This window comes from Notolepis coatsorum (genome assembly GCF_963971535.1).
Source record: "Notolepis coatsorum genome assembly, chromosome: 3".
Classification (NCBI taxonomy): domain Eukaryota; kingdom Metazoa; phylum Chordata; class Actinopteri; order Aulopiformes; family Paralepididae; genus Notolepis; species Notolepis coatsorum.
The window spans coordinates 123,097,882-123,123,320 of NC_140167.1; the positions used below are offsets into that span (position 1 = coordinate 123,097,882).

At 50.5% G+C, this 25,439-nt stretch overlaps 1 protein-coding gene across 1 annotated transcript in view; it reads left to right on the forward strand.

The window, feature by feature from the left end:
* LOC311225988 (histone deacetylase 4-like) overlaps positions 1-25,439 on the forward strand; it is a gene marked incomplete at both ends in the record, with an annotated part of 163,140 nt that overhangs the window by 80,941 nt on the left and 56,760 nt on the right. The window contains 1 exon segment of the mRNA XM_084311370.1: positions 2,430-2,548. Within this exon segment, the coding sequence (XP_084167496.1) occupies positions 2,430-2,548 (119 nt within the window).

The following is a 25,439-nucleotide window of genomic DNA, read 5'->3' on the forward strand; positions in this document are numbered from 1 at the left end:
GTTTTCAGAGCTGTCATGGATGAAAAGCCAGCTTCACACAGATATGTGGGGCTGAATGGTATCAACACCTTAACTGCAGCATCATGAGATACTTGGTACTCAGCACCACACTCTGAAACTAGCTCTCCAGGTGGTATCAGATGATATTTCAATGAGTTCTTCCAAGAGTTTGGATGGAGATGTGTCAGGAAGCTTTGTCTCAATGTTGTCTGTAAAGTTTTTTTTTATCCAGAGTAACTTGGTGATACTTTTCTGTGTTTTATTAAATAATGATTTTCAGATTTTTAGAAATGGTCAAACTTATCCAAATATGGTATTTTCATGGAAAACAGTGCAGCTGCAACAGATAGCACTTTAGGGATAATTTTCTGTAATCCAAAAAGAATTTGGATTCACTATAAAGTGCCTGTTCACTATAAAGTGCCACGTTTTGATATTTTGAGCTTTAAACTTTAAGTAAAATTTTTGGAACACGCAACCTAAAACACCTTCCTCTCCCAAACCGTTCCTGCAATTGTTTTATGTTGCATGATGATCATGGATACATTTATTATGTATTGTATTTTTTATGTTTAAATATCAACATAATCTGTCTGTCCACCCTCAGTACATTTACTATCAATATAATATAGTAGTCTGACTTCATCATCTTTTCAAACGCACACACATAGAGGGAGAATGCCCCCCCCCCCCCCCCCAGTCATCCTTCCAACTAAGTCCCCACCCTGCTGTTCTCTGTCGCTCTGAACAGGGCTTTTAGCTTGTTGTTAGCTTATGGTAACGGGACATTAATTCCGGTCTTAAACACAACGTGGTCATAAAGGAATGGCAAGGATTGCAAAGCATGTTATATGCATTTGACCCGTTGCGGAATAAAACAGCAGGGATTTGTTTTGGGTCGCAAAAACACTACCCTTGCTGTGTTTCAATGTCCGCGTTCCAGATCCAGACGCTACTACTACTGCTGAGCTGAGAGACGCTACTGCTCACTGCTCAGCCTGCCTGAGATGCATCCTATTGGCTGTGTGCTGGAGCGGATATGAGTCACGACACCACGGATTTTCAAAATAAGAGTATCATAATGACCTTAATGTTGCTAGCTTTCGGAGCCTAGTTATTATAGCTGGAGCTGCGCGTGGGCATACATGAGACCCGCTATAGGATTTTCAAAATAAGACTGTTGTCATTCTATATTTTTAAAGAACATTGCCAGGCATCTTGCGGAACCCCTGACAGCTCTCCGCGGAACCCCTGTGTGCCGCGGAACCCCTGTTGAGAACCGCTGTCTTAGGCGACTCTTTCGAAGTTGGTTAAGGTTAGAGTATGGAATCAGGGCTGGTGTTCTATCGCCCTGCTCTAAGACAAACTCTAACCATAACCAACTTCGAAAGAGTGCCTAAGCTTAACCGGTGAAAGAAAGAGGTGTCACACGATTGGCGCTACCAGAAACGTCAGTGGCCAATCAGAGCGCAGAACGCGAACGCGGAACTGGAAATCCGTTGGTAAAAGTATTCAGGCGTCGGGGCTGGGATGTGGAGATGCAAGTTTTGACTTTTTATTGCTGTTTTTACCTCAAACGGAAAACCTCAAACTCGTATGAAGAGGAGAAAAAATACTCAAGATTAGCCACTTGCAGACGGCAGGGTGTGACGTACTGTATATTTTAGTTGATGAAATATTTTTGTTGACTAAATATTTTAGTTGATGAAATATGTTTTCATTTCAGTGTCACAGTATGACATCGATCTCCAAAATGGGGCCTCTAGTGACGAGGGACCTAAAAAAAAAATATATATTTGGGGCCTCTAGTGACGAGGGGCCTCCAAAAGGCCTCGAGTGACGAGGGGCCTCCAACATTTTTTTAAATAAAAGTTAAAAAAAGAATAATACTAATTTGGGGCCTCTTGTGACGAGGGGCCTCCAAAAGGCCTCTAGTGACGAGGGGCCTTACATTTTTTTACATTACTTTTTTTTTAAATTAAAGTAAAAAAGGGCCTCTAGTGACGAGGGGCCTCCAAAAAAAATAAACGACGGCCCGGTCGTTAATCCGGCCCTGGGACAGACAGACAGACAGACAGACAGACAGACAGACAGACAGACAGACAGACAGACAGACAGACAGACAGACAGACAGACAGACAGACAGACAGACAGACAGACAGACAGACAGACAGACAGACAGACAGACAGACAGACAGACAGACAGACAGACAGACAGACAGACAGACAGACAGACAGACAGACAGAGTGTGTGTGTATTTGTGTTTCTGTCTCTTGATGTTTCTCCCTCTCAGTGTTGATTGTACACCCTATTTTAGTCTAAAATATGTCATCATTATTGCTGATAAAAAAAAATTGCTGTTATATTATACTATTATAGTAATATTATGCTAATAAAATCATTTGGCTGTTTTGTTGTGTTTCTGTAGGAAAACTCAGCACAGCTCTCTGGACCAGAGTTGCCCACCTCAGTCAGGCATGTCCGCCTACAACCACGCCATCCTGGGCATGTACGACTCCAGAGACGACTTCCCCCTCCGCAAGACAGGTACAGCAGGGCTCCATAACCCCCATATTCCTCTACCTCCTCCAGCCAGCAAACAAAAGGTTATGACTATAACCTAGTTATATGAGTACTGGCTGAGCGTCTCGCTCTTCGCCGTATACTCGCCCTTCCCCGGGAAAAAGTTTCCATCATAGAAACCCCAACCAAGGGACCTCAGGGTGCGCTAAGAGCGAGACGCTCAGCCAGTACTCATATAACTAGGTTATAGTCATAACCTTTCGTTATATAGCGTACTGGCCTCGCGTCTCGCTCTTCGTCATACCGAGATATGGGGCAGAGCAGACGCGTGGCCCGACAAATGTACCCACTGAGGACCCGCAAGCCCTACCACCAGGGGGGAGGGGAGTCCCGTCCCCCCGCCCTTCCTAGTGAAGAGGGGGCGGCAGTCAACTCCACCAAAGTGCGAAAAAAGAGAGAACTAGAGACCCCTAAAAACACACAGCACAGGCGGGACCACGTGTGACACATCACCCCGTGGCACACACCCACACACCCCTGCTAACCCACCGAGGGGCGGGATGCAGGGGAGGTCCCAAACCTCAGAACCGCCTGGGAGACAGAACCCCCAGTCATGTCCATGAGGTAAAACCTAACGAAGGGACCCGGGGAGGACCAGGAGGCCGCAGCACAGATGTCCTCCACCGAGGCCCCCCCTAACAAGGGGGCAGAGGCCGCCACTCCACGAGTGGAGTGCGCCCTGACACCCCCAGGGGGGGCCAGTCCAGCCAACGTGTAGCAAAGGGCAATGCCCTCGCACAACCAATGTGACAGGCGCTGTTTGGACAGTGCCTTACCAGCGCGAGAGCCACCGTAACAAACAAAGAGCTGATCGGTAGCCCTGAAGTCCTGAGTCTGACTGAGGTAAACCCCCAAAGCCCGGACGGGACACGACAGGTGAAGGCTCGCCTCTAACTCACAAGCGTGAGGAGGCGGATGAAACGCCTGAACCACAATATCCCTGGAGCGAAAAGAGCTCCGGATATTCTTTGGCACGAAGACTGGATTAGGCCTCAGAGTCGCACAGCTCACCCACGCGCTTAGCGGAGGTGATGGCTGGCAGGAATGCAGTCTTGAAGACAGCTGTTCCAAAGACGCCTGCTCAAGAGGCTCAAACGGGGCCTCAGACAACCGGCCGAGGACCAGTTGGAGGTTCCAACTCGGAGACAGAGAACGTTCCACCGGCTTAAGATGCCGAGCGTCAAGCAGGAAACACTTCACAAGAGGGTGGCTGAACAACGTAACGCCCTCAAACCCTACATGACAAGAGGATATAGCCGCGGCATATACCCTCACCGTCGAAGCCGACAGTCTACCCAAAATAGACTGAAGGAAGGAAAGGACAGCATCCAGGGGGCAGGACACTGGGTCCAAGCCCCCCACTCTACACCACTCTTGGAAAATATGCCACCTACCCGCGTAAGCCGTGGTAGAGGACGGAGCGTGCGCTCGCCGGATAGCGTTAACCACAGAATAGTCAAGACGCATCCCCACCAGATTCACAGTGACAGCAGCCAAGCCTAGAGGCTTCCCCAGAACAGGAAGGCAGAACAGAGTTCCGCGTGCCTGAGAGAGGGCCCATGGTGACCACGGAACAGGCCACGGCAGGGCCACACAGAGCTGAATCAGGGCCGGGGACCAAACAGCTGAGCCCCGGCCCGGCACGACCAGGACCAAGTCCCGCGCTCCCGACGTACCCGCTCCAACAGCTGAGTTATCAGGTGTAAGGGGGGGGGGGAAGCATACAGAATCCCGGACGGCCACGGAATTGGTCCCAGACCTGCCCGACTATGTCTGGACGTAATCCCCACTCGTCAGGGTGAGGACCGCCCCGCGACATCACACCTGCACCCACATTCACCCTGCCGGGGATGTGGAGAGCCCTCAGGCTGCGCAGATGGAGAAACGCCCATAGCCAGCCGACCGCCGCCCGGTGCAGACGGGGGGAGCGTACTCCTCCCTGTCTGTCGATATACGACGCTGACGTCGTGTTGTCCGTCCTGATCAAAACACTGTTTGAGGACCAGAAGGACTGCCTTCAATTCCAACACATTGAATGTAGCGCAGACCGGGCAGCATGGTCTTGCCAGCTGCCCCCTACTGCATTGGCCCGACACATTCCCCCCCCCCCCCCCCCCCAGTGAGGGAGGCGTCGGTGAAGACCGTGATGTGTGACAGCCTGCTGCCCATGGGGACCCCGCTGGTGAGGGCCCCAGGCCCTCCCCAGAGGGCGAGGTCCCCCAGTACTGACATGGGAACCTTAGCCGCTTCCACTTGCCTCTCACCGGGTCTATTTCCATACTGGAAAACCACCTCTGTATCCTCCTCACCGGGGGAAGAGGAGGCCAAGAGGGACCACGGAATGAGCAGATGCCATCATACCGAGCAGGCGCATCACGGACAGCGCCGTAACCGTCCTAGGACGGAACCTCCTGAGCGTGCCGAGAACACCCACTCACCGCCGCTCCGAGAGGGATGCCCATATAGATCTTGAGCTTAGAATAAGCCCAAGTACTCCACCCGTTGACTGGGAAGAGGAGTACTCTACTTCCAGTCTACAGCAAAACCCAGGCTGGTGAGGAATTCCACCACCTGCCTGGTATGAGACCTGACGATCTACCCTGACCGCCAAGGACCAGAACGTCGTCCAGGGCAGAATACACTTCGTAACCCCCGATGACTCAGAGGCCCCAGTGCGGTCTCCACGCACTTGGTGAAGATGCGGGAAGCCGGAGAATAGCCGAACGGCAGCCTCTGGTACTCATACGCTAAACCCTGCAAAGGAAGCGTAGGTAAGCCCTAGGATGGAAGATCGGGGATGCGAATACGCATCCTACAGGTCTATGGAGGAGAACCAGGCCCCCACCTGACAGCGTTCAACAGGTGGGAGACGGTCCAAAATGCTGAACCTTCCATGGGACAGGTCCAGCATGGGTCTGACACCCCCCCTCCCGATTTCTCGGGTACCAGAGAATACCGGGAGGAAACGCCACGCATCGCGTCCTCCTTTGGGACCACGACGATGGCTTGCTTCGCCCACAGAGATTGGATCTCGTTGGCCAGAGCTGTCACTGCTGGTGACCCTGACAATAGGGTCTGTACCAAACCTGAAAACGGGTGGGGTTGTGTAAACACAAGTCCCCGCCTCAGCGTTCTCTCCATCCACCTCGACATATGGCACTGCTGTAGCCATATGTGATGATAATCCCAAGCGCACCCGCCGCCACTTGGCGCTGGTCTGCCAGAAACCGTAGATAGGCGGCCTGGTCCCGCCCTCTGTGCGTAGCCAACCCTGGACCCACTAACCGCGCGAGCAGAGCGTTCCGTGGAGTCGGGACATCGGACCCTGACACTACCCACGAGGCAATCGCACCCAAGGGGGGACCCCGACAGAAAGGGCCGGTTTGATACGGGAAAGGCTGACATCATACTAGGTGACAAAAGCTCCCCCACTGAACACCCCTCCAGCATGGACTGCTGAGGAATTGTTCTACAGCTGGACATGCAAGGTGTGAGGCCCCCACACTGCCCTATAGGGTGGGTTCCTACACACCATAGCCCTGCAGTGATATTACTACGACCCAAATCACGCGCACCTGCCAGACCACTGCCGGTCTTCCGGGAGTGGGAGGCACTAACGTGATACCCGGCCTGGCGAAGGCGAGGTCGGGGGAACCCGCACTGTTTACCTCAAGAGGTCTCGAGCCCCCCTGCTGACAACCTTTGTAGTTGACAGACGTAACACCAGGCTCAACCAAACACAGACGCAGAACGTGTGGCGTGTGTCTCACGGACAGACCCAGTTTCAGCCATCAACTGGGTGTCAGCCCCTGTCCCCATGAGAAGCGAAACGTGGGGCCGCCTGCGCTTCATTGAAGACACGCGACCCGCAACCAAAGGAAACAAATCAGAGCCCTTATCCCGCTGGTGTTGGCGGGGGGGGAGTGACCGGAGAGCGAGCTGCACACAGCTAGACGGCGATGTTTTTTTAGGGCGTGCTCATCTAATGTAGCCGAACCCTCGGCCGCCAAGGCTGTTGGCCTTGCGGTCACCTGTTGACGTTGTGCCCAGGGTACCTCAGGCGGGGGAAACATGGCCGCTGGTTGAGGGCCTCGCCACAGCCGCTGGCAAGGCCGTGCTCTCACTTCTGGCTGCGCGGTGTAAGGCGGTGTGGGGCCTAGGTCAAATACCGCCCGCGCTCCTGCGGAAAGACCAAAGTCCATCTGCGGAGAGGGGAGCCCTGAGGAGGGAAAAAAACTTCTCACCCCCTCAAAGGGAGACTGATCCAACCAAGATGTGTAAACAAGCGTTGACAGCATCCTAGCCCTCCCTGCGGTTATAGCTTGCGGCTAGGTCAAAGCTAATAACGTCAAAACCTCGCGCGATGTTTCGACGTCGGCTGGCCTTCAAGGCCCCGCCACCCGACATCATTTTTGACAGAAAAAACAGCAATTCGAACAATGTTACTAATCGCTGCTAATTCTATACCGTGGTGGTATAGGCTTAACAGCCCACCAGCCACCTGCCGGGCCGACTCACCTCATGGCGTCGGCCGGGCGGGGCACCGTTCCAACATGCTAGAGGCAAAGGACTGATGCCACCTGCTTCACAAGCACGGAGCACCAGTGGTGGTTGCAACCAGCAACCTCCACTGTGGTGTGCACCCATGAAGGGGTAAATGAATAAATGAACTAAAACTCCACCAACACACTGCAGAATGGGCTAGCCCATACACACAATGTTAAGGGGATGCAGACCAGAGAAACACCAGTCCCGCACACAATTCATAGATTCACAAAAAGCACACCAGCCCTAGGCCTCAGCCCATTCACCCATGAAAAAGGTAAACAAGCCCCCGTCAAAACTCCCAACAGTAGACACAGATTGACCGTCAGCATGAATGGTTAATAGGAGGGAAGACCTTTTTTAAAAAGACAGCCCTCAGCGGGGAATCAAAAGAACAGTAACCCAGCATCGTAGCATAGCATTAGCCGCACGCTCCAGGATAGCCGGGAAAACGACAACGTTTACCCAGATATCCTGCCCCTTGCGCCAATACACAACTCGGTTGTCTCACGGGACAACGAGCAGTATCACTAACGCCAGCATTGTTATGCCTGGTGGCGCAGGCCCTACCTGGGCGCGACCTAGCCCGACAGCTAGGTACCGCGCGACGTCCCTCGATCCGCTGTCAGAAGACGAGGAAACCCCAGGACAGGCCCATATTTTGTATGCATGGCTTAGTTTTACTGTTTTATTACAGTATTTAGCTATATTGTGTGTATTTTCATACCAGTCCTTGAAGTAGGTTGGTGCACATTGGGGGATGTGGGCTGCACCCACTTTTGGTGGAAAACACAAGCACTGTTCCTATTGTTCGCTATTGTATTTGGCCTGTATAAAAACTGTTAAGTCAAGCAATTACTTTCCAACACTGGAAGCAGCCATTTAAGAAAAAGTTATGTTTGATCCAATTTCAGGCTCCTTCAGTCTTTCCCTATGGTACTTCCCCATTCAGCTGCAGGATATTTCCCCATGTCCCTACCTAGACATTTAATATTATGCTTGTGAATCTCTTAAAAGAATATGCAACGTGAAAAGATGCAACTTTTACCTTAACAAGTTTTGGTTGTTAAGTACATTGGTCACAGTACATTATCAACTGACTGCCCTGGACTCACAGAGCAGTGACTGACCAACTCGTACACCAGCCTCGAGACAAGACAGCATCACTGCATCATCTACTTCTGGATAAAGCCATTTTTGGGACATGGAAACATAGTTAGTATCCTACAGACATATCCAGGGCAGGGCCAACACTTGTGGCCATCAGAATTGGATGCAGATCTTTGGAGATATTCCACCTTTTCAAATGACTCCCCGTTTGTAATTTTCTAAACCAGAACGTTCAGATTTCAAAGCCTAAGCTATGTCTTAACTCATCATCATGAGGTATGCATGTCAAATTGATTATATTTCCCATTGCGACTCCTGCCCCAGTAGCCAAATGAAAAGTACTCTGGATAGTTTATATTATCTTCATGTGAGCATTCATTTACATTTACATTTTGTCATTTAGCTGGCGCTTTTATCCAAACCGACATACAAGTTCTGTACGGAAGGGCACAACTCTATCAGCTGAGTAACAATGTTCATCAAAGTGTTGAGTGCTACAGTGTAGGTTAGGACAAGTGCATGACAGTAAGGTCATCGGAATGGCAGCTTATCATTTCATGATGGCAATAGCCGTGCATCCTTTCTAGAACAAGCAAACGCTTCTGGTCATTTTCTAAAGATCCAGTTCATCACAGATATTTGGGGTTTGAGGCGTTTAGTGGTCGTGTCATATAGGCAGGAGACCTGAGACGGCACCGCCACCCGACTGGTGTTTTACACATCACGCTCATAGGGTCCGGCACACTGGCGTTCTGTCTAAAAGAACACGTGGTGGCGGCATTACATCACCCTTGTTTGGTTTAGTGTAAAAGAAAAAAGGAAAAAAAGCTAAGTTGACAGAATGAGGGTTCTTCTTTAGAGCAACATAGCAGGATCTCTGTTTAAAAGGGTTCCGTTTCTTTGTTTTTCTGGAAAATAGAGTAAAGATGTGCTACTTTGCTTTTCCTTTCTCTCTTCTCAGACACTCTTGTTACTTTCTCACATACACACACATGCCTGCATGAACACACACACACACACGCACGCACGCACGCACGCACGCACACACACACACACACACACACACACACACACACACACACACACACACACACACACACACACACACACACACACACACACACACACACACACACACACACACACACACACACACACACACCATAGATTATGCTATGTGAAACATAACCAAACAGCTCGGTGCAGTGTTGCCCCTGTAGGAACCACACGGAGACCGCAGTGGGCAGAAAGAGTAGTTTCTGAGAAGCCAGACCATTGTTTAAGTCTCAGCGCAGGGTTGTGTGTCTGTGTGTGAAGTGTGGCTGGGCTGTGATTATTCACTTAGCGGCAGTGGCGGGCTTGGCACCGTCACTCAGACCTCGGTACACTGGAGCTCCTGGCAGCCCTGCTGCCCGCTGGGTGTGCAGGCAGGAATGCTTCATCCTGGCCACAGCCACATGACTACACCACGGAATTGGAGCGGGCCCAAAACGGGACCTTGGGGGACACCTAAAGATTTAAAAAGCCAGGGTTTGTGGGAAAGTCAGGGCAGGGCATTGCTGATGTAATTTGAAATCAGTGTAGGAGGCTTTGTGCCTCGTTTGGTTTATGTACGTTGCAAGGAGAGGATAGGGAGTGCTGGACACACACACACACCCACACACACACACACACACACACACACACACACACACACACACACACACACACACACCCACACACACCCATGTGCACGTGCACAGTGCACACACATACACACACACACACACACAGTGAAAGTTCATGGGCAGCTTTGTCTGCAGTGAGAGGAGATGGATCAGATTAGATAGACAGATCAACAACCAAGAGCAGGAAGTGAATGAACATGGTGACCACAGCTGCGGATTGCCATGGGGACTGTAGTTGCCGTCACTGGTGACGTGGGTTTTGTCTGCCATGACTAGTTTTTGGAATTTACGTATGTAAATCGTGACTTGCAGTTAATAATCCCTTGTCTCTCCAGCCGCAGGCCTAGGGATATTTCAACAGTGCTTCCTTGTCTGTCCTTCCACTGTGTCTGAGACGCAACACACAGAGGGCTACTTTCACTGCTGAGACAGGAAGTCACACACACACGCACGCACGCACGCACGCACGCACGCACGCACGCACGCACGCACGCACGCACGCACTCACGCACGCACGCACGCACGCACGCACACACACACACACACACACACACACACACACACACACACACACACACACACACACACACACACACACACACACACACACACACACACACACACACACACACACACACACACACACACACACACACACACACACACACACACACACACACACACACACACACACACACACACACACACACACACACACACACACACACACACACACACACACACACACACACACACACACACACCAATTTGCAGGCAACTTTGTCCAAAATGGAAAAGCTGTCATTGCTGCCTGCAGGTAGCCAACAATTAATTTATTAAATTTTTTTTGCTTTACAATTTGTTCCTCACATTTCACCCACTCACTCACACATTCACACACCGATGGCGGAGGTGACCATGCAAGGTGCCAACCTGCTCATCGGGAGCAATTGGGGGTTAAGTGTCTTGCTCAAGGACACATCGACACGCTGCGTGGGAGGAGCAGGAATCGAACCAGGAACCTCCGGATTGCCAGACGACTGCTCTACCTCCTGAGCCACTGTCGCCCCTCAATTACCAGGAGAATGTCCTCCTCTGTCCTTCGATGACTCATTTCCAAAACAATGGCTTGTTATGATTGTGGTACAAGGTTTCCTCCCATTTACCACATTTTAAAAGCCGTGGGATTGTCTCATTCAATGACTTCAATGGCTTTTTTTAATGTTTTAATGGATTCATAGCACACTGCCCCCAATTAAGACACAATTCCTCAAATGGCTGGCCCATGCTGTCACTGAAGTTCACCTCCTCCCTCCTACTCTCTTCTCACACGCGTCACCCTCCCACTCACCCCTCTGCTGCTACTGTACCACCACCACCACAGTACAGATACTTGTGCCCAAATGATAAGGATAAGTGCTCAATGAAGAAACCCACTGTCATTGCCAACAGAAAGTCTAACATGCCTCTAAATAATTATACAATATGAATGTATTACATGACCCACAATAGCCCCGAAAAAACTCTTACAACTTCAACAGGCTCATGCTCCAGGTATTGACAATGTCGATGCTACATACCGTACTATAGATAATAGATAGGCAGTGAGAGCCAGCACATCACCAGGGTTATGAAGTGGGCAATAGTGAACCCTCCTCTTCATTAGCTGATTTAGCCGGTCTCAGTGGCTGGTTTTTAACGGCTTGACGTGCTTATTAAAGCTTCTCAGGGGTCTGCCGCATGTCATTGAAACGGGCCGGACATGCCGTTCGTTCCTCGCCTCGTCACCCCGCGTCCACCCTGTCTGCTCACCGCGGCTGTTCTTAGTGTGTTGAGTGGCGGGGACATTTTTAACGGCCTCCTCCTGTCAACTCCACCAGAAAGCTCCATCGCTTTTAACTGCTGGACGAGGGGAAATGTCAGCAGGCTCGTTGGGTGTGCCCCCCCCCCCTGCCCCCCTCTATTGACCTCATATCTTTAATGGAGATTTAGAGTTGGAATATAGTGAGCTTAAAGTTCTCTCTATAGGAAGCTGTTGCCAGTGACAAAAAGTCATCAGTTATGAATGGACAGAATTTATGGTTTTTAATCCCGGTGCCTTATATTTAAGATCACTCAGCTGTGAAGATATTTGCCGGATTTTTTTTTACTTTGGGCTTATCAGCTCATCCTTACCAATCAGTAGGAACATGTTGTTGTTTTTGGCTGCGGTGACGAAAGACAGCCAAGGCCAAACTAAATATTCCAATGTGTGCTTCGTGGTAATATGCTATGTTCCTCGAAAATCTGTAAATGAGCTGATAGAGAACGAACTAACAGCGGGTATCTTCAGTCAGCAGCACCCGGGAAGCATCCTGTTTATCTTTGCGTTTGCATTTGCGTTGCTCTTTCATGATAAATCAGTCTATCCAGAGAGCTTGTACACCAAGCCTCTATTCACCATCCATTCACTCTCCCCCAAAATAACTGATTTACTTGTGCATCTATATATATATATAGCATGAAGATGGGCCTCCCAGTAGTTCATGTTCATGTTTCTTTCCATTGGTACATTTTCATGCATGCCGCACATTTTATACTTGTATGTATTTAGTTTGTTTTAGTTTTTAAAAGACTAATCCAGACACAGTGCTGTTTTCTGGGAAGGTAATGACTTTCGGCAACTCTCCTATTGATCCCCATAAATCTCAAGGCCTCTCCTCGGTTGAACAGCACAGCTTCCTCCAGGACTACGCTAGCGGCTCGGGACTCCCATTTGTCAAGCTGCCCGGGCACCTGATCAATATGTTTTATATCATGGAAGCCGTTTCCCTCTCCACTCTCCCCTGAAATATTAAGTACCACTTTTATAGGCCTTTAATCAGATATTCAATACTCCACTGAACTGGACAGAGATGTGGCCTGACTGCCGAGCACGTTTCCATGTTTCTTTTTGTTTTTTTGAGGGGGGGTAGAAGTGTTAGCAGTTGATACGAGTGTGGAGGTGAGGGATAATTGGATAATTAGCATTAGTTTCTAGAGAGAGAGAGAGAGATTTTTGATTTTATAAAAAAACTTTATTTATTTACACACCAATACTACAATTTAAACAATCAAAAACAAAATAACTCACATCTCAACAAAACCAAAACCAAAAAAAAAAAACGCAAACTCCAACAACACAACCATGAAACCACCCAAAAAAAAATACCTATGGTACATTCACATGAAAACATCACAGAAAGCCAAACAGTCATCCACCACCGAGCAAATAACCTCCTCGTAACACCACTGTTCCACAAAAGTATCTACATTTTTCATCTCTTTATAGAATCTAAAATCTATCCAGACCCTTGCCCTTACCAATGCTGAAAACACACTGGTCAACTCCTGAAACACTTCACCCTCGATTTTGCTTTTCCTTGTAAGGTAAATTGCCAATTTTGCTTCACCCAGCAGGAAATTTAACAGTTTCCACTTAAACGCATAGCTTCTTCTGTACCCAGCTCCAAATATAAAAACGGCCTTGGACCACTCCACGTTAAAAGACAAAAACAGGATTCTTAATGTATCAAATAAAAACTCAAGCCTCCCACACTCTAAAAAACAATGGAAAATATTTTCCACACAACCACAGAAAGGACATTCATTAGAAACATTAGGATTCATAACCGAAATAAAGCATTTACAGCAACAGCACCATGGAGAATCCTCCACTGTAAATCCCCAGTCCTTTTTTTTGATGGGAGTTTGTACAAAGCTCTCCATCCTGGACTTAAAACACAGTCTACATCAAAATGTTTTCTCCACACAGAGTCCTCTCTCCCATTTAGCTTGCCTGCGTTGAGAGCTTTGACACAACAGTTGTAAATAACTTTACCACCGACAGTATACAAATCCAGTCCTTTCGAACCTGTTTCGTCCAAAAGGCGCCCAGAACAACCATTAACATCAGTATAAAGTTCCACCTCTGGAAAAGGGTCCTCTTCATCTGGGATCTCCTCCCCCGCACAGTACATTCTGAAAAGTTCGAAATCTTCCAACGACAGTCTTTCAGCCCACCGTTTTAAAATATAATCCATGTTTCGAACTGAATTCAGACCCAGCAGTTTAGCCACAGCATGTCCATCCTCTAACCTTGGCCCAGCTATATCCACAATTCTCCCCAGCGTGATTTTTCCGTTTTTGCTCAGTATATGTCTGAGTCCTGGTGTCGAACTGTCCGTAACGTCCAATCTTGCCCCTCCGACAAGAGGTTCTCCCAACAACCAATACAATGAAAGAGCAGGTTCAGACACTTTTCTTTTAAATAAATTCCATGCTTTAAAAACCCCTTTGTAAAATGGAGACAATTCTGACAAACTTAGCAAATGACCATCCATTAAAAACAAACCAGCATCAACACCGAACCCATTTACCCTCCTTAAAATCATACTTGTGTGGTGGACACTAGATGGAGGTGTCTCATTTCAGAATGGACACTGATTGAGTGACAGGAGGGAGTTGACTTAAGGGTGTGGCTGTACCTTGGTTCTGTTGGATTTGTTTGGAAGTAAAGTTCAGAGACTCGATACTCCGTCTGCTCGTCTCATTGATTCACTTCCACAGTGGTGACCCTAAACGTGTGAAATATGAGCAATAACGAGAATCCACCGGCTGTGGTTCCCGCAGTGTATGCCGCTACAGTCAAGTTGCCAGAGTTTTGGCAGCATGACCCGGCCCCGTGGTTTCAGCACATCGAGGCACAATTTCACCTCCGCAGAATAACGTCGGATGAGACGAAATATTATCATGTTGTCGCGGCATTGGATTCCTCCACTACACGCCGGGTGATGGGATTCCTGAGAGAGCCCCCAGCAGCCGGCAAATACAACGCGCTCAGAGAACAGCTGTTGCGGCTTTTTCAGCTGTCAGATGCAGAGCGCGCAGAGCGCCTATTGTCCCTCAACGGATTGGGGGACAGTAAACCAACAGAACTGATGGAGAACATGCTAGCACTGCTCGGTTCAGGTGACGCTACATTTATTTTTGTGCAGCTGTTCCTGCGTCAACTCCCGACTCCGGTGCGCACGGCTCTGGCCAGCTCGCCTCTCGTGCGCACCAAGGATTACCGGGGATTGGCAGAGGAGGCGGACATAATTCTACTGGCCTCCCGTCAGTACTGTGTGGCTGCTGTGTCTGATCGGGTGGCTGATCACAGGGATCAGACACAGAGGGATGATAGAGGGCTTTGTTATTATCATCGCCGTTTTGGCAACAAAGCGAAGAGCTGTGTTCCACCATGCACCTTTGGTAACCAGGGAAACGCGAGAGCCGGCGCTCGTTAGCGGCTATGAGCGCTGGCGTCAATATCAACGAGCTGTTGTTTATCGAGGACACGTTGTCTGGAAGGCGTCTGTTGGTGGATTCGGGCGCCCAGAGGAGCATCCTGCCTGCGTCGGCCACGGACGCCTTGGGAACCGGACATGGACCACCCCTGGACGCGGCTAATGGGACTTCCATCCGTACGTTTGGTACCAGGTACGTGACAATGTGTTTACATGGACAGCAGTTTAGCTGGGATTTTATTATTGCTTCAGTGTCGGTGCCTATACTGGGCACGGATTTTTTGTGTGCTCACAGACTGTTAGTGGACCTTGCGAACCGTAGGCTGATTGGCTCTGTGTCCTTTGACACATACCCCTGCACACTGGGGGGGCCGGGGCCGCCTGCCCTGGCCAATATGCTTGCCACAGGCGATATGTACCAGCGCCTCCTCGCTGAGTTTCCTGCTCTGACTGTCCCCACTTTCTTTGCCTCTGTCGCCAAGCATGGGGTGGAACATTACATCCCAACGGTGGGCCCGCCAGTTTATGCACGGGCACGCCGCCTGGATGCTGCTAAACTGGCAATAGCCAGGGAGGAGTTTGCCACAATGGAACGGCTCGGCATTGTGCGCCGGTCCAACAGTCCTTGGGCCTCCCCACTACACATGGTCCCCAAGGCGGACGGGAAGTGGCGTCCGTGTGGTGATTTCCGTCGCCTAAATAACATCACCACTCATGACCGGTACCCAGTGCCACATATCCAGGATTTCTCTGCCCACCTGGCGGGCGCCACCATTTTTTCTAAAATAGATTTGGTGCGTGGCTACCACCAGGTGCCGGTCCATCCGCTCGACGTGCCCAAGACTGCCATTATCACCCCGTCTGGACTGTTTGAATTCCTGCGCATGCCATTCGGCCTTAAAGGGGCAGCGCAAACATTCCAGCGGCTGATGGACTCTGTGCTGCGAGGCCTGTCATTTTTGTTTATTTATCTGGATGACATCCTGGTAGCCAGTGCATCGGTGGAGGAGCATCGGGGACATCTCTGTCAACTGTTCGAGCGGCTCAACGAGCATGGGCTGATCGTGAACCCGGCCAAATGTCAGTTTAGCCTGCCGGCCATGGATTTCCTGGGCCACCATGTCTCTTCCCAGGGGGCTGTTCCTCTACCCGCCAAGGTGGAGGCAATTGCTGCTTTCCCCCGCCCCCTCACCATCAAACCTCTCCAGGAGTTCCTGGGGATGGTTAATTCTTACAATAGGTTTATAGCCCATGCGGCTCACCTGATGAGACCTCTGTACGAGGCGTTGAAGGGGAAGAGAGCCAACGATGACGTGGGCTGGTCCCCGGAGCGGGTCCAGGCATTCGAGGGCTCTAAGGCTGCCCTTGCCAACGCCGCCATGCTGGCACACCTATCTCCTGCTGCTCCTATAGCCCTCACCACCGATGCCACCGATTATGCAGTAGGTGCGGTGTGCAAGCAGTGGGTGGCTGGCGCCTGGCAGCCTATGGCCTTCTTCAGTAGGAAGCTGCGCGACAACGAGAGGAAGTATAGTACATTCGACAGGGAGCTCCTGGCCCTCTTCCTCGCCATACGTCACTTCAGGTTCTTGCTGGAGAGCCGAGAGTTTTTGTTGACCACAAGCCCCTAACGTTTGCCATGGCCAAGACCACAGAGCCATGGTCGGGGCGGCAGCAGCGCCAACTTTCCGCCATATCGGAGTTCACTACCAACATCCAGCATATAGCCGGTAAAGACAACCAGGTGGCAGACTGCCTCTCCCGGGCGCACGTCAGCCCTGTGCACCTGGGCATCCACTATGCTGCCATGGCTGCTGACCAGCTCACCGACTCAGACCTTCAGGCGTTCAGGACGGCTGTGACAGGACTTCGACTTGAGGATGTGGTGTTTCACGACAGCGGCGCCACGCTCCTCTGTGACGTCTCCACTGGCCAGCCCCGCCCCATGGTTCCAACTGACTGGCGCCACCGGGTATTTGACACCATTCATGCCCTTTCACACCCTGGGGTAAAGGCGTCGGTCAAGTTGGTAGGGGCCAAGTTCGTCTGGCCGGGCCTTAAGAAGGACGTCAAAGTATGGGCGGCCTCCTGTGTCGCGTGCCAGCGTGCCAAGGTACATCGTCACACTAAGGCCCCCCTGGAGCCGTTTCTCATTCCAGAGAGGCGGTTTGACCATGTCCACGTGGACCTAGTGGGCCCACTTCCCCCGTCTCAGGGTTTCACACACCTCCTCACTATGGTGGACAGGACCACCAGGTGGCCGGAGGTTGTTCCCCTGTCATCAACAACGGCTGCGGAGGTGGCTCGGGCATTTATTTTCAGCTGGGTCACTCGGTTTGGCACGCCATTGGACCTGACTTCGGACAGGGGATCCCAGTTCACTTCTGAGCTGTGGAGCACCGTGGCTGAGAGACTTGGGGTGAAACTCCATCGTACCACAGCATACAACCCAAAGGCCAACGGCATGTGTGAGCGTTTTCATGAAGGCCGCTCTCCGGGCCACGCTCACAGACGGCAACTGGGTCGACCGTCTTCCGTGGGTCATGTTGAGCCTGCGTACTGCCCCTAAAGAAGACCTGCAGGCCTCTTCAGCCGAATTGGTTTTTGGTCAACCGCTGAGGGTCCCAGGGGAGTTCCTTCCTGGTTCCTCTGCCCCTTGGTCCACTACAGCTCACCGATCTGCCTTCCAGGACGCAGCGAGGGTGTTTGCCCCAGTTCCCACACATCACTGCCTTCCCCAGTCCTACATTCCTAAGGACCTGATGACTGCGAGGTATGTGTTCATCCGTCATGATGCCCACTGTTCTCCACTGCAGGCTCCCTATGACGGGCCCTTCCGCGTCCTCGAGCCGGGCCCCAAGTACTTTGTGGTGGACATGGGGGGGAATAAGGAGCAGATCTCAGTCGATCGTCTTAAGCCTGCTCATGTGGTCCCAAACGGGCCAGTGGAGCTGGCTCAGCCCCGGCGCCGGGGCCGGCCACCCAAGTCTTCCCCTGTCCCATGCCCTCTGGCCGTTGTTATCCCTACCTTTCCACCGACGAAGCCTCGGCGGCGGCGGGGACGGCCCCCTGCCCCTACCCTTACCCTTTCCCCTTCCACGTTCTGTTGTGGCTGAGTAGTCGTTTAACACAGCAGGAGACGTTATTTCCAGTTTCAACAGGCAATTTATTTAAGGACAGAAGGTTTAACAGCAGAAGCTATGGATCAGCAGACGGTCACCACAGTTGAAGAAAAACACTCTGACTTCTCAATCCCTCTGCTTGTCCCATAAATCCCTTCTCAGCCCTGCCCCCCCATGACAGATATGATGACGTGACATATTATATCAGATATGACATGACGTACATTAAAATGACACATAGATTTAACATCGAAGAGAGATGCGATTGAGTGAGATGTGTGTGTGTATATGTATGTGTGTGAAAGAGAGAGTCAAGATTAGTGAGATGTGTGTGTGTATATGTGTGTGTATGAAAGAGAGAGTCAAGATTAGTGAGATGTGTGTGTGTATATGTGTGTATATGAAAGAGAGAAAAGATTAGTGAGATGTGTGTGTGTATATATGTGTGTATGAAAGAGAGAAAAGATTAGTGAGATGTGTGTGTGTATATGTGTGTGTATGAAAGAGAGAAAAGGACAAGATATGATGTACAAGATTAAAGCACACGATATGATGTACAAGATTAAAAGCACACGACGTGATGTACTGAAATGTCTATCTGCCTATCTCCAAGTTGTTTTAAGAACATCAGCCAGACCGTCTTTCAGTACTGCTTAGTTGACCCATATTAAACTAGTTCACTTCATATACACATTTTCCCCAACATTCCCCCATTTGGGGCTATCCCTAGTCCCACCCAAATCATATAACCAAGAAAATGTGAACGTCTAACTAAACGAGAAACCATATTTACATAATAAAAGTTTAAATGCCTAATCTAAACAAGAAACCTAATACATTTTAAATGTCTAACTAAACAAGAACGCTTACTTCATTCACTGGACCCCTAACGGACCAACAAAGGCTGACTACCGTTCTCACAATAAACACAAAACCGCTCAAAACAAGAGTAATAATAAAACATAAAAAAAAAAAAAACTTATAATCCTAACCTGACAGACAAATCCCCCCAACCTCCACCGCTTACCAAATGAGCCACAGTTCCGGCCGGAAACCGCGACTCTCATCAGGGAAAGGAGAAGTTGACCGTCAGAACTAAACATAGAACATCCCTCCCCCAAAAAAAAATGACATTGTCTCTTCCATAACATTGAGTCCTACTGTCCATCGCTCAGCCCCCCTTCCATGCCCACGCCATAGTCTCCTCACCGTATTGCCAAAAGTCACATTTTGCCAATACAGCAACCACCACGCCACACCTCCAGTCCCCGTAGAAGCATGTCCCCATGCCTGGACGGGAGGCGCTGGTCCCGACCTCACCACGTGTCCCCCCATCTTCGACGGGAGGTGCCCATCTTGCCCACTGCGTTAGCCCCCCCCTTTGTCCCTTCAGTCCCCAGAACCGATCCCCAGAACACTTCTTCTCAATGCTTCCTCAGGCTCAGAACCGACACTCTGTACCATTCCATACCGATGCCCCTTCCCATTCCGGTTTGACCAGGACCATGAGTAAAATAAACAAAAATAATAAAAAATAAACCATCACTCAGACCATCCCCCGTCACTCTTAAAGGAAAGAACCAATACAAAATGTCTTCAAAAAACCTTTACCTTTACCTTTTTTTTTTTTTTTTTTTGAAGTAAAAGGAATAAAACAAACAAAACTGAACCAAACAGAAAGAAAATGTCCCTTCCTCACCATACGCCTAGTTAAAGGAATAAAACAAACAAAACTGAACCAAACAGAAAGAAAATGTCCCTACCTCACCATACCCCTAATCCTCTATCCCCTCGTCTCCCTCTAAGGCAGCATAAAGCTGAGGGCATGGCCCGATTTGTGGCTCAATCTCTTTCTGCCCCACCATCAGCATTCGGCTCGTTACGTGTGAAGTTACCAGCCTACCCAAGAGAGGCATACCACAACAGAAAAGGAGAACCAATATCAACCCTGCCACCCCAATGGATATCCCCGTCTGCATCACTATGCTTCCCCACTGTCCCAATCTTTCCAACACCCCACTCCCCCACCATTCTTCATTCCGGCCAGAATTCCCCCTCAACTCCTCCCTCAAATCCTTCAGCTTAGCCATGGCCTCGGAGAACTTTCCCCCTGGCCCCACATTCGTCGGAATGAATGTGCAGCAGTACTGTCCAAACATGGAACAGACTCCACCCTTCTCCGCCATTAACCAGTTCAGAGCCTGTCTATTCTGCCACGCCACCGTACTGGTCGCGTGCATCTGGTCCCCCATTGCATCCAACGCCTCCTCGGTGTAGTTGAGATACCGCTGCTGATTGTAAAACAAATAGTTGATCCACCCGGTGTTCTTATTGACCGATATCCATGGCAGAATAGACTCAAACCCTGCCGCAATCTCATTCTTAGCCATGAACTCGGCTGGAATGCCCCTTGGCTGTCCTATGCTGTCCAGATACACCCTTGGGTCTGCCTTGTAGCTACGCTTCGTTCGAGAGATAGGAGACTCAGAAGGTCCTTCCATCACTGATAATGGTAGGACCACCATTGGCATGATCGCCTGAACCCGGGCACATCTACCTGACCAATCTAAAGGAAGTGTATTCCTCAACCTCCTACCGCCGCAGAGCCAGTATTGGTCCGCCAGTGCTATATCCTGGACATGAAAAGGGCAAGCTACAGGCCGTGGGTTGGTATCCACTCCCTTTAACACGACCCCGTGTCCACACTTTCCTCCTTTCGTGCAGTTAGTCGTGATGCTCCAAATAGTAGTGCACCGCCCCTCTGCCACCTCCCCTACGTCCCGGGTCCCCTCCTTTTGCAAGCACTCGAAATCCTTGGTCAGCCATAGTTTGACACCTCTGGGTATTGGCAACCCCGTCGCTACCCCCTGTACACGTACATCCAATTTCCTACAACGTTCCCGCATAGTGACATCCTTGAAATCCGTGACGTTTCCTGCCGCCTTAAAACGACTAGAGCCGAGAAACCCCAAACACTCTGCCTCGCACCAAGGGCGACTATTATGGGGCCCCTACCATGCCTCTGTCACACTGAGCCCAACTGAACTTCGTGCCCTTCACCAGCAGCCTATCCGGACGTGCCTTGGAGCAGACATAACAATCCTCTATCTGATTCTGCGCGCTCGTGTACTGGACCCACTTAAACCACTCATTCCCTAAAGCCGCCCTATAAATGGGGTCAGCCTCCGGGTCTTCCTCGTCATAGTCATAGTCGCCCCCATCTTGTTCCCCGGAAGGAAGCAAACCCCTCAACCTGGCCCAGAGTTAGCCCACTGAGTCCCTCAACGTTCCGGCTGTCCTCTGGAACATATCCTGTCCCCCCACCTCTTCCGACTCAGTGTCCTTGACCTCCCTTTTTCCCCTCACCCCTGTCCCCTGTGCTTGGTTCGGGACAGGCTCAACCCTCCTATCTACCCCCACAACCCGATCCTCGTTAGTATAGTGGTAAGTATCCCCGCCTGTAACGGGGGAATGGTCAAAATCAAAAACATGCCCTTGCGGTCCTCCGGGAAACACCCCTTTTGGTTGTAGTCTTATCTTCTCCCCCCCTTCCTCGATGGAGGGCAGAGGGGCGCCTGATTCTGAGCCTGGTCATGAAAGCCTGCCGGTACTTGAGCCTGAGCGGGACCCCGTGGGACTCCTACCCACTCAAACCCGTCATCCTCAAGGACGGGTCGACCGTGACGGTTCTCAATGACGTCGTTGCCCCCGGCCGACCGTCCGCACACTGCTGCCAACATCTGCGGGAGCATCAGCAGGCACTGCACCTTCCAGTTGCCGTCTCGGGCCCTCCATGTCGGGTTCTGCACAACTGCGATCGATTGTATCCCCCAAGAGATCGCCGCTGGCCTTTATGCAGTGATTGAAGTGGAACCAGGTCGCTGATCCTTTGACTTGGACTGCCGTTCCAGTCGATCGGATCACCTCGTACGGGCCCTCTCTCCGGGGTGATGACCACTTTCTCTTGTGGACCTTTACGAAGACCAGGTCCCCAGGGATCAGCCTCGGTTTGGTGGCTTCCTTCTCCGCCTCCTTCACCCCCTTTTTCTCCTTTCTCTGCTCCTGTCGAAACACAGCTTCATGTATTTTAGTCACTTGCTGAAGATATTTTTTTCAGATCTTGCTCAAAAATATCTAATGCCGGGCCCCTAGCCAGGTGTCTAAATGGCGGTGTTGGCATGCTGCGGCCTGTAAGCATTTCATGCGGTGTTAGCTGTGTTTGGCGGTTTACGCTGCTTCTAATAGCCATCAGAGCAAGTGGCAAAGCATCAATCCAGTTAAGCTTAGTTTGCATACAGATTTTCAACAGTTTGTTTTTAATGACCAGATTGGCCCTTTCCACCTTTCCCTGCGACCCGGGACTATAGACACAGGAAAGGCGCTGTCTTATACCTAATTTCTGCATCAGCCCTTTAACCACCTTGTCGATGAACTCGCGGCCATTATCGCTTTGTAATATCGTGGGAATTCCAAATCTCGGAACGACCTCGCGACACAGGAACTTGATCACTGTGTCCGCGTTCTTGTGTTTAGATGGAATGGCCTCAATCCAGCGACTAAAGCAGTCCTCTACTACCAGGAGGTATCGTTTGCCCTGCACTGGCGTTATCATATCCATGTAGTCCATAATCAGGTGTCTGAATGGTCCCTCAGGGAGGGGTGTGTAAGCCGCCACTGTCGGTACTCCTTTGCGCACATTGCCCTGTAAGCATGTTAAACACCTGGCTAGTGTAACGTCAATTTGTGCCTGAAGCTTTGGGGACCAAAATCCCATTTTCGTGATTCGTTTCAGGGTCTCTGCTCTTCCACAGTGATCAACACCATGAGCCTCAGGTATCACCAAGGACAGAAGATCGATGGAGGCGACTATCAAACCGTTATGACTCCTCCACAGACCATCTGCCCCCCTTACAGCCCCCCTCTCCGTCCACGACTGTTTCTCGGCCTGCGTGGCTGAGTCCTGAAGATCACTCAAATTATCCTCAGTTACCTCAGTCGTCAGTTCGGCCGCAAACATCAGAACAGCCGTGGACGGCACCGCAGCCGCCGCCTTCGCGGCCTCGTCCGCCGCGTTGTTTCCCGTCGTCACAAAGGACAGGTCTTTTCTGTGTGCCTGGCACTTTACGATAGCAATGCTTTTGGGCAACTTTACAGCCTGAATAAGCGCCACAACCTGCTTGTGGTGAAGGATCGGTGAGCCGTCCGATTTCTTAAAGCCTCTTGCCTTCCAAATGGCCGCGAATAGGTGGCATACGCCATGCGCATAAGCAGAGTCTGTAAAGATGTTAACCGTGCAATCTTTAGCTATTATGCATGCTTCTGTTAGTGCTATTAGTTCTGCAAGCTGGGCCGAACATGGTTGCATGCATTGTCCGGCCTTTCTTGTAAGTGTTTCTCCGTTAGGTTTGCACTGTACGACGGCGTATCCTGACCTTAAATTTTCCCCCTCCCGATAGCAGGACCCATCCACAAAAAGCGAGAGTTCTGCAATCGCGAGCGGGTCGACTCCCAAATCAGGACGGAGTTTCACGAAAGCCTGTACCTCCACCTCGCACTCATGCGGTTGACCCTCGCTCGGGAGTGGTACCAGATTCGCCGGGTTACTGCCGTGGCATGTTTTTATTGTAACATCCGAGTACTGTAGGAGCCTCATGTAAGCCTGTTGCCGTTGGCTGGTCAGAACAAATTTGCCTCTTTCAATCAAGTTTGCCAATTTGTGATGTGTCCAAATGCAAATGTCATATCCCATTGTCACGGCCGTTGCTTTCTCATACATCAAATATATCCCATTGTCACGGCCGTTGCTTTCTCATACATCAAATGTGCTGCGGCCAGGGCCTGATAACAAGGTGGCAGACCCTGCTCTACCGGCGAAAGAGCTCTAGAGTAATATGCTATCGGTTGTTTTTTCCCATTCCCCCCCTGTGTTTGAGTCAGGACAGCTGTCGCATGCTGCGCTCTATGTGAGACGAATAGGTGGAAACACTTCTCATAATCCGGCAGCGCCAGGGCAGGGGCCTGTAACAACAGACGCTTAATGTTTATGAACGCGTCCTCCCCCTCCCCGGTCCATGTCAAGGGAGCGCGAAGCTTGTCTGTCCCTGCCTCTTTTATCATCATCCTCAACGGCGCTGTCGCTATCGTATAGTCCTCCACCCACTCAGAGCTGTACCCAGTCATCCCTAAAAACGTCATCATCTGTCGGACCGTCAATGGCCTAGGTGCCTTGGATACAGCTTCGAGCTGCGTGGGTGAGATGTTTTTTATGCCCTTTTGAATGACGCGAGACAAGTACTCAACTTTTGGCTGGCAGTACTGCAGTTTTGAACGGGATGCCTTGTGGCCTCCCACGGCCAATCCACTCAAAACTTTGATGGAGTCCTCATGGCACTGCTGACGTGTATCCGAGCAGATTAGAATGTCATCTGCATACAGTAAGACCGTGCTGAGTAGTGTGTCGCACACTCCTTGCAAGTCTTCCTTGAGCGCCTTCGAGAAGTAATGTGGCGAGTGCGCGAACCCTTGTGGCAACCGGGTGTAAGAGTATTGTTTCCCCCTGTGGGTAAAAGCAAACAGATACTGAGACTCTTTTTCCAATGGAACACTGAAGAATGCCTGCGTGAGATCAATGACCGTATAGTACTGCAAGCTACTCGGGATGTTTGTCAGGAGGGTGTGTGGATTAGCGACTTCCGCCTCTGGTCCAGACACCACGTCGTTCACCGCCCTCAAATCGTGTACCAGTCTGTACCTAGCCCTGTCCGCCTTTAGCACTGGGTGGATAGGTGTATTACATCTGGATTTGAAAGGGACGAGCACTCCCCCCTTTAACAGTCCCTCAATCTGATGTGATATAGCTTCCTCCGACTCTGGCTTCATTGTATACTGTCTGATAAAGGGTGGTCTACAACCCTTCTTTAACCTGACCTTCATTGGCTGTGCCGACAATATTAGACCCACATCTGTGTCGTGTTTTGACCACAACCGTTCTGGGGTGCGCGCCAACATGTCCTGTTCCAGCAAAGCATCCGCCTCTGGAATAACGCAAGGGTCTCCTGGTAATCTGATTACTTGCGGTTTTGCCAAAACTGAAAAGGAAATCATT